Raw genomic sequence first — 10331 nt, forward strand, 5'->3', positions numbered from 1 at the left:
GGAGTAACCCCTGAGCATTACCGGGTGTGGCCCAAAAAAAAAAAAGAATTCGTTCATAAGTTTTGTTTTTACTATAGTCAGACCCTCCAGTGGTCTGAGGGACAGTGAACTGGCCCCCTGTTTAAAAAGTTTGAGGACCCCTGCAGTAAGCCTTAAAGTGAAAATGTTGCAAGCATGAAGGGAGCAATGATCCTCCTTTATATACAGTTTGAAGAATCCGTATTTGAATATAAGTCCCGTTATACTTGATGAAGTTCATCTATCAATTATCTATTTAGAGTGCTTTAAAAGTTTTCAATGTCATATTTGTATACAAAAGTGTAAATATTTATGCTTTAACATTCCAATGTTACCATTACACAGCCAACACCGAAGTGTCAACATCCTACCCACAAGTTTCTTATGAAGAATTAAGAAATAAAATGACACTTTATTTTCACTGAGAATCTGAGATATACTATGTCAATACAATTATGTTGCTATATAAATATCCATGAACTATATATAGATCATAGCTTCAGTAGTTAAAGCTAAATTTTTGCTTTTTCCACGGTGTCTAAAAGGAAAAAAAAGGAAGACTGAGAGAGTGAGAAGAAAAAAATCTGCCAAAGAGGCAGACAGAGGGATGGTAGGAGGAGAGCTGGAAGAAAAATGGGAATGTTGGTGGCAGGAAAAGTGCACTGGTGAAGGGATGGATTGGACACTGCATGGCTGAAACGGAATCATGAACAACTTTATAATTGTATATCAAGGTGATTCAATTTAAAAAGTTATTTAAAACATCTTTGGTTTTATTCCCTAACAGGGTACAAATATGAAGGAGTGAAATTTGAAAAGGGAAATTGTGGGGTCAGCATAATGAGAAGTGGTAGGTTTGCATATATGTAATTTCTCTCTTTGCATGCCTAGATACAGTTGTTGTTTTTCATGAAAGAGGTGAACTCACGTGCCACTATTTTAGCCTACATTAGTTTTCTCTTAGAGTCATGATCTGTATGTTGCTAACTTTCATTAATTTTATTTTTTTTGTTTTGTTTTGTTTTTGGTTTTCTTTTTTGGGTCACACCAGTTTGACGCTCAGGGGTTACTCCTGGCTATGTGCTCAGAAATCGCCCCTGGCTTGTGGGGACCATATGGGACGCCGGGGGATTGAACAGCGGTCCTTCCTTGGCTAGCGCTTGCAAGGCAAACACCTTACCTCTAGCGCCACCTCGCCGGCCCCAACTTTCTTTAATTTTATTTATAGAGTATCATTATGGACATTTTGAAGGCCAAGCTGTCAAAGAAATTGAGTAGCAAGGTGTAAGGATAGAAAGATGTTATAATGCTGTCTTGGGTTAAATGGGATAGTTCGAAGATTGATACAACAGGGCACAAATTTTAACGTGACTAGAAATATCTAACTCAAAATGCCTCTATTTTACAAGTCTTATGGAGTAGTCCTACCCTGTCAGAACTTGGGCTGGATGTTTTGTTATTTATTTTTTAGTTTATATTTAATCAGTATTTGGCCAAATAGGCAAAAACATCCACTGTCATTAATTTCTAATTGCTGGTCTTATAAATGTTGTATAAATCATATGTCTTAACTATCCTATACTTATCACTTAAACTTGTCACATTGGGATGAATATCATTAACATCCATTAATGGTTAGTTCATTAAGTGACTTAATTAACAACGTGGCTCAAGATTCAAAATATGATAGAAGCCAATTTGTACTGGAAATAGGAGGGTTACTTGTAATCCCTTACCTTCTCTTATTTGGAAATTCTGTTTGTGAAAAATTGAATATATTAAGGAAGGTAGAAACTGCTAGCTGTTATAGAAGGTTGCTCTTCATCAATGATAGAATTCTCAGGACATTGTTCAACCTCTTAAATGAAGACTGTTTCAGTAAGGCTCTTTCTGCCTGAAAGGAAGCAGCACAGTCCTTCTCCTCTAGTGTCTAAATCAAATGATTTGTGGTGATGCAAGACAGCTAGTTTGCAACCAAAAAAAATGGGGCAGAGGTAAGGCGTCTGCATTGCATGCAGAAGGACGGTGGTTCAAATCCCAGCATCCCATATGGTCCCCAGTGCCTGGCAGGGGCGATTTCTGAGCATAGAGCCAGGAGTAACCTCTGGGCGCTGCTGGGTGTGACCCAAAAACAAACAAACAAACAAAAAAGACAGCTAGTTTGCTTTTATTTTAAAGTCTCTGATGATTTTCTTAAATTTTGAAGTTATTTATGGTTGTGTTTTAGGCATGCAATTTTCCAATACTAGTCATTTAACCAGTGCCCATTTTCTCTACTAGTGTCCCCAGTTTCCCTCCCACACTTTGCCTGCCTCTATGGCAGGCAATTTTTTCTTACCTTTCCTTTTCTTATTTTTATCTTTGGGAGCACACCTGCCAGTGTTCAGGGATTACTCCTCAATTGGGACTCATATGGGGTGCTAGTGATCAAACCTGGGTGAATTGTGTACGAGGCAAAGTGCCCTATCTGCTGTACTCTGCTGTATTCTGATCCACCTGCCAGGTAGTTTATAACCTTTCTAATTGCACTGGTTGTTTTTCATCACATTGGAAAATTTTATGTTGGGGCCAGAGAGATAGCACAGTGGTAGGGCGTTTGCCTTGCATGTAGCCAATTAAGGACAGATGATAGTTCGAATCCCGGCACCCCATATGGTCCCTTGAGCCTGCCAGGATTGATTTCTGAGCACAGAGCCAGGAGTAACTTCACAGTGCTGCAAGGTGTGACCCAAAAACCAAAAAAAAAAAAATTCTATGTTTATGCTAGTGATACAAAACTTCATTAAATAATAAAAACAGTTAATTTCAATAAAAATAGTAGATAAAATATATTACTAGGTATTTAGAGTCTTGAAGATAGCATAAAAATAAATGAATTTTAACAAATACTTTCTTTTAAAAATTTATACACAAAAAATGGTTTTGTGTTCAGAATTTAAGGTTCTTGTTATATCTTTTCTGGAGAAAAAATATTTTTAAAATTGTTTGCCAGGAAGCTACATTGCCACTGAAGTCGTCTGCTATGTCCCTGTGAGGCCTTGCTCTAAATGGAGCTTCTTTGGTCTGTAGCCTCTATTACATAAGTCTTTATAATTTTTTTCAGATTGAATTTAAAAGTAGGCATTTTAAATACTTCTTTAAAATAATAGCACTGAAATGTTTCTTATGCTTAAAAAGCCCAAGGAGCAGCTTAACAAAATTCTTTACTTCCTGTAGTTATGGAAGCCTGGCAAATCTAGAACTTGTAAGCCAGCAATAAAACTCGCTTAGCTTAGTATTACTAACTAATCTTTACTGACCTGTTAAATAAGTATAAAATAAGAGGGTATCAGAAATAAAAGTTGTTAGCTTAAGCAAAGTTGCTTTCATCATGAGAGTGTTCTTTATCCAAAATAGCAGTCAGAAATATAGCTTTGACCTTTTGGACTTTCTATCTCAACTAAATGATTTTATTCACTTTTTAAGGCGAGGCAATGGAACAAGGTTTACGAGATTGCTGCCGATCTATAAGAATTGGAAAGATCCTGATTCAGAGTGATGAGGAGACCCAAAGAGCCAAAGTGTATTATGCCAAGTTTCCTCCAGATATTTACAGGAGAAAAGTCCTTCTGATGTATCCAATTCTTAGTAAGTGATTTAAATTTAATTTGTAGCCATTGGTTAGGGTTTAAATTCAACAAAGTTTCTGTTTTTCTAAAGGTAAAAATCTGTTTCTCAGTTGAATTTGGAGTTCTTCAAATAAGTTCACTGGGGAATTATTATTTGAAAGAATATGTGTTAATCAATTTTTATTAGATTTAATGGGCTGTCTTTTTTTTTTAATGGGCTGTCTTAACACATTGACCTAATGATGTAGAATTTGTAGGACACAGAAAATATTGAAACATTTATCCTCTCTAGAGGTAAAATTTTTCCTATTATATTTTCTCTTAAGCTGAGATCATACATGAAACCTTGTGGATCTCAATACATAATAAATTTAGAGACTATTTTGCATTTGAATACTGAAAAGTATTTCCCATATTCTTTATTAAAGTAACATTCCTGATATAAAATAGTAACAAACAAATGAAGCTTTGCCCAATAATATTTTATCTTTTTTTGGGAGGTGGGGTCATACCTGGCGGCGCTCAGGGTTATTCCTGGCTCTGCACTCAGAAATCACTCCTGGCAGGCTCGGGGGATCATATGGGATGCTAGGATTCGAACCGGGGAATCAGTCCTAGTTCAGCCGCATGCAAGGCAAATGCCTTGCCACTGTGCTATTGCTTCAGCCCCTGCTAAACTGTTCTTAAAAACTTTAAACATATTTTAAAATAAATATTAAAGTTGCTAATGCATTTGTTTGTTATTGGATTTCAGGCACTGGAAATACTGTAATTGAAGCTGTAAAGGTTCTTATAGAACATGGAGTTCAACCCAGTGTTATTATTCTTCTCAGTCTATTCTCTACTCCTCATGGTGAGTTCAGCACAAGACATTAAGTGGGGCTCCACTTGGTTATGAAAGATTATGAGACTAATATTAACTTGATACCAAAAGCAGATGCATGCATCAATAAATAGGAAAGTTGCAGACCAATAATCTTCATAAACAAAGATCTAAAAATATCTAAGATACAAAGATTCACACTACTGGGTATCCTCCCCCAAACACTTCTCTCCAGTCTCTAAGGTAAAGTTTATTTTCCTACAAATTAAATCTGAATATAATATTTATCAGTAAAAGTTTTGTTTTGTCATCTCCAAGCTTAGGGACAATATTACATACCATTTTATAGTTTAAAGTATGGATTAATTCTGCTACAGAGGGTTGAAATTGCTTTCTTGGTTTCCCTCATTCTTTGGGAGTCGTTGTATCCTAATTACTGTTTCCTTTGAAGTGCAGAAGCTTCTCAATTTAATGTAGTCCCATTTGTTTATCTTTGCTCCCACATGCTTGCAGTGTAGTGATTCATTCTTGAAAATATCTTTAGCTTAAATATCTTGGAATGTTCTGCCTATGCACATTATGGCTTCCTGTCTGATATAAAGGTCTTTAATCCATTTTGATTGGACCTTTGTGCATTGTCTTAAAGAGAGCTCTCAATTCACTTTTTGCATGTAGTTGACCAGTTTTCTTTTATCACTATTTCAAGAGGCTTTCCTTGCTCCACTTTCTATTTCTTGCCCATTTATCAAAGTTTAATATATCATATACTTGGGGGACAATCTCAGAATATTTTTTCTTTTCTTTTTTTAAATTAATATATTTATTTAAGCACCGTGATTACAAACACTGTTTGTAGTTGGGTTTCAGTTATAAAACAGAACACCCTCCTTCACCAGTACAACATTCCTACCACCAATGTCCCATCTTGTTCCTCCCCTCTCTGCCTGTATTCGAGATAGGCATTCTATTTCTCTTACTCACTATCATTGTCATGATAGTTGTCAGTGTAGTTATTTCTCTAACTAAATTCACCACTCTTTGTGGTAAGCTTCATAACATGAGCCAGTTCCTACAGCCCTCATCTCTATTGTCTCTGGGTATTATTACAATAATGTCTTTTATTTTTCTTAAAATGCATAGATGAGTGAGAATATTCTGTGCCTCTTCATCCTGTGTAGAACATACTGCATTCTATTCTGTGTCTCTGTCATCCTGCAGCAATTACAAGGTGCAGGCTTCTGGTAACTGATGCCTTCAACTTTGAAGGGACAGTACACATTTATGGCTGACCATAGACCATATGAGTCTATTTCCTTATAGACCTATTTTTGGTAAGTTGTAGTTTGAGGACACCTGCCCAGGAATAAGAGAAGTCAAGAGAGAAGGAGGGGAGTCAGAGAGTACAGCACACATCCCACACATGTATACTGCAGGCCTGGGATGATTTGGCGGCTAAGCTGGACATGCAAAATGGCAAAAACACCTGGAGGGCCAAATAAATTTCCTCAGCAGTCTGCATGTGGCCTGCAGATATAGTTTGAGGACTCCTATTCTAGAACAAGGAACAAATTGCTAAGCTCTGAGTTATGAATACAAAGAGAGGGGTGAACCCAATTAATGTTCCCAGAAAATTCTGTAAATTATTGAGTCTTTTGAGGTCTTTCCTGGAGATGGAGATTTTCTGAGGATGTACTGTAATGTGCTCGAGAACATAACTCATATATTCATATGGGGCAACATCTGAATTTTTTTCTGTTTCAATGTGTAATCCAGCTGTTGATAAGCATTTTATCTCCCTGGTGATGAGTCACATGGGTCGTTTTTTCATGTGCCTTTTGGCCATCTGTATATCTTTGAGGAAATATTCGTTCATTACTTCTCCACATTTTTTGATGATGTTAGATGTTTATTTCTTATTCAGTTATGTTAGTACCTGATTACACTACACTATACTACACTACACTACACTACACTACACTACACTATACTTTGAGTATTAACCCCTTATCAGATGCATTTTGAATGAATAGTTTCTGCCATTCCATGGGTGGCTTTTGAATCCCAGTCACTGTTTCCTTTGTGGAGCAGAAACTTCTCAATTTAATATAGTCCCATTTGTTTATCTCTCTTTCAACTTGTTTGACCAGGTGTTTTTTTCCTTGAAGATGCCTTTAGTCTCAATATCATAGACTGTTGTGCCTACATTTTCTTTTATATACCTTATAATTTCAGGTCTGATATCAAGTTCTTTAATCCATTCTGGTTAGACTTTTGCACATGGTGTTAGAAAGAGGTCTGATTTCACTTTTTTTGTATGAGGTTGACCAGTTTTCTGAACACCACTTGTTTAAGAGGCTTTTCTGCTCCATTTGAGTTTTACCCCTTTATCAAAGATTTATTGATTATATGCCTGTGGTCACTTTTTTGAGTACTTAAGTCTATTCCATTACTCAAAGAATGTGAACAGATGAAAATAGAAGTCTTTGATAAGCTCAATAGAAAGAACATAAGAATCATTGGAGTTGCAGAGACCCAAGAAGAAAATCCCCAGGAAGAATCAACAGTCAAGGACATCATTACAAAGAAACTACAAGAGCTAAAGACTATATGCAACCAAATCCTACATGCCCGAAGAGTACCAGCTAAAAGAGACACAAGGAAAAGCACCACAAGACACATCCTAGTCACAATGACAAATCCCACAGATAGAGACAGAATACTGAAAGCACCAAGATCAAAAAGGGAAGTTACATTCAAGGGAGCATCCTTGAGATTTACAGCAGACCTGTCACAAGAAACACTCAAGGCAGAAGGCAGGGGTGGGACATAGGGACAAAACTCAATGAAATAAATGCTTCACCTAGAATAGTGCACCCAGCCAGAATCACTTTCAAGTTTGAAGGAACTATACATAGCTTCACAGATAAACAACAGCTCAGAAACTTTGTAGACTCAAAACCAGACTTAAAAGAAAAACTGAAAGGTCTACTATAAGACAATACTGACTAACAGACACACCAAACTTCTACACTCATCTATGGGTTTTAAGAAAAACAGCAGAAACCAGCTTTACTGTCTGTGGGCAGGACTTCTCACCTCCTAAGAAGAACCCTTAGGGAACAGTGGCAGAGCAGATCAAATACCTGGCCACAGTACAGCAGAAAGAAGGCAGAAGACATCTGCTGTGTTTACTATTTCTTCTTTTTAAGGCCAGTGTTTCTTTATTGATTTGACTTGTTGATCTATCCAGTGGTGAGAACATATGCTTCTTTCCCCTCTTGCAATTCATATCTTGTTTAGTTGTGTATGTACACATGTGTTGGGGAGGGGGTAGTTTGGTCACACTAGGCTGTGATCAAGGCTTACTTCTGGCTTTATGCTCAGGGATTACTCCTTGCAGTGTTTAAGGGATTCTTTCTATGTCATCTAGCGATTTAATGTAAAATTATTTTTAACCTGGAATACTACATTTCTTCTTAATTTCTTTACATACATGTCACTCTTTAATCAAGAATATAAGGTCACCTTCTTACCACTCAATACTAGGAATTTTGTGAGTCATATATATTTACTCCCTTTCCTCAAAAATTTTGAGTTCATTTTATTTATTGGTAATGGGAGATTGTGCTTTCAAGGAAGCAGCAAGCCACAGAAATGATTGAATGTTGAATATATGTTGAGTATATGTTGAATGTGCTCTTTTAAAACATCTCTCTCGTCTTTCTAATACTGTATGCAGTGTTACTAGAGAAAAGTACATTGCAGTGACAAACATAGAAACATTCTTATAAATAGTCTCAATTTATGGATGAATTTGATGAATATAAAATTCTTGAATTCCATCTATACCAAGAATTCTGACATAACTTTTTTTTTAATTTTCTGAAGGTGCCAAGTCAATCATTCAAGAGTTTCCAGAGATCACAATTTTGACTACTGAAGTTCATCCTGTTGCACCTACCCATTTTGGACAGAAATACTTTGGAACAGACTAAATTATTTAAGGGAATTTAATTAGTTTGTGTAACACCATGCCTATGTTTTGAATTTTACCTGTTTTGTAAATTCCCATGAGGAATGGCAGAGAAATTTATGTTAACTTGCATTGTAATTTTTAGAAGTGAATATAACAAAAAGATATATTTCAATTTACTTCTTTTATTTCTTGACTTTGGCAGTGTTTCACAATGAAGTATATGAGCTCATAGAAATTGTTTGATAATATATTTATTCAAATTTATGAATGCTCAGTACTTTGACACTGTTCTTTGACAAGTGAAACTATTGGTTTGAAGGTTGCTTTCCATCCACAAATATAATTCAGTCGGGATTGATTCTTTGATCCACTATTATTCACATTTCAGGTTGCCTTTAGTTCAAGAGAGGTTTTGCATATGTGGTTATTGTTACTCCCCTCTTTTTGCTTTCTGATATTGTACATGCTTGAAAAGTGAATACTATGAAAAGTAATGCCTCATGGGGGCAGTAGCAGTGTTGCAAGCAGTAAGGTGTCTGCCTTGCACATGCTAGCTTAGGGTGGACCGCAGTTGGATCCCCCAGCATCCCATATGGTCCCCCCAAGCCAGGAGCGATTTCTGAACGCATGGCCAGGAGTAACCCCTGAGCATCATCAGATGTGGCCCAAAAACAAAACAAAAAAAGTAATAATGCCTCATGAAATTTTATATTTTCTTTTACAGTTGGTAAATGGAAATATTTGGTTAATTCTTCACTTAAGTCATTAAATTTTTCCTGGTTCATTTTCAACACTGCATTGTTTGTAGGTGCTTTGCAAAATATAATGCAGTGGAAAATATGATGGGGTACTTCCAGCAACTTGACCTTTTCATTATAATTTACATGGATTAAACCAGGAGTGTTTGGATATTAACAAAGGCGCAGCTTTAATGACTCTTAGTGGTGTTAGTGCCTTGGGAAATTATTTACGGTGACTTTTTTCTGAGATTTGGATGAAAGGATTTGTTATATTAATTATTACTTATAACGTCCTAGTGGTGCATGGAGTTGATGGAATGTGAGGCCTTTCTCTACCCAGCCTGCAGCTTCTTTGGCCTGGCAGGTCTGTAGGTATCAGGGTAATGGTGAGAAAATGATCCACACAGATTTTGGGAGACATGAAGTTTTATTAATAAGTCCCTAACCGTCATATGCATACCTCACATGGCTTCTAAAATAAGCAGGCTCTCTGCACCAAACCTGTGTCTCTTCTCTCCATGCTGCTTCTTTCTGCTAAGCCTCTGTGTCCCCCCCACTTTAATTAGCAACCACAGATCCCTCCCAGCTGTGGGCTGTTCTGACCAGCAGGTAAGATTAGCATTTGGCTTTGGGAAGGGTAACATCTCCCCTTTCCTTGTTTAAAAAACAAGAGGAGGGGCTGGAGAGGTGGCGCTAGAGGTAAGGTGTCTGCCTTGCAAGCGCTAGCCAAGGAAAGGACCACGGTTCGATCCCCCGGCGTCCCATATGGTCCCCCCAAGCCAGGGGCAATTTCTGAGCGAGTAGCCAGGAGTAACCCCTGAGCATCTAACGGGTGTGGCCCGAAAAAAAAAAAAAAAGAGAGAGAGAGATGCACCTGAAACAAAATTATGATGCAGGAGCTTTTAAAAATCGGCTTTTCAGTTTATCTCTGATTGGCTGTGTTCTCTCCTTTTTTTCTTTATTTTTCCCCATCACCAAGTTGTCCAGATGCTGGTAAGCTGTGGGTATCCCCAGGGTGTATGGGCTGGCCAGGTGGCTTTGGCTCTGCATAATCCTGGGTCCTGGGCTGGAGCCACAAGTGCCCCGCCGCCTGGGAGTTTTAAACAAAGTAGTCTTAACCTGAAAGTCCCTTAGTTCCAAAGCCAGAATCCATGTCTCGGGCTGTT

At 37.4% G+C, this 10331-nt stretch overlaps 1 protein-coding gene across 2 annotated transcripts in view; it reads left to right on the forward strand.

Moving 5' to 3' along the window:
* UPRT (uracil phosphoribosyltransferase homolog) overlaps positions 1-8597 on the forward strand; it is a 32638-nt gene extending 24041 nt beyond the window's left edge. The window contains exons 4-8 of one of the 2 annotated variants that reach the window (XM_049767314.1): positions 806-868; positions 3011-3079; positions 3484-3645; positions 4381-4479; positions 8338-8597. In XM_049767314.1, the coding sequence (XP_049623271.1) occupies positions 806-868; positions 3011-3079; positions 3484-3645; positions 4381-4479; positions 8338-8444 (500 nt within the window). In that variant the 3' untranslated portion in view covers positions 8445-8597. The remainder of the gene's footprint in view (positions 1-805; positions 869-3010; positions 3080-3483; positions 3646-4380; positions 4480-8337) is intronic. The other variant, XM_049767315.1, reaches the window with a different exon arrangement.
* The last annotated feature ends 1734 nt before the right edge of the window (positions 8598-10331 follow it).

The sequence above is a fragment of the Suncus etruscus genome, chromosome X, assembly GCF_024139225.1.
Source record: "Suncus etruscus isolate mSunEtr1 chromosome X, mSunEtr1.pri.cur, whole genome shotgun sequence".
Taxonomy (NCBI): domain Eukaryota; kingdom Metazoa; phylum Chordata; class Mammalia; order Eulipotyphla; family Soricidae; genus Suncus; species Suncus etruscus.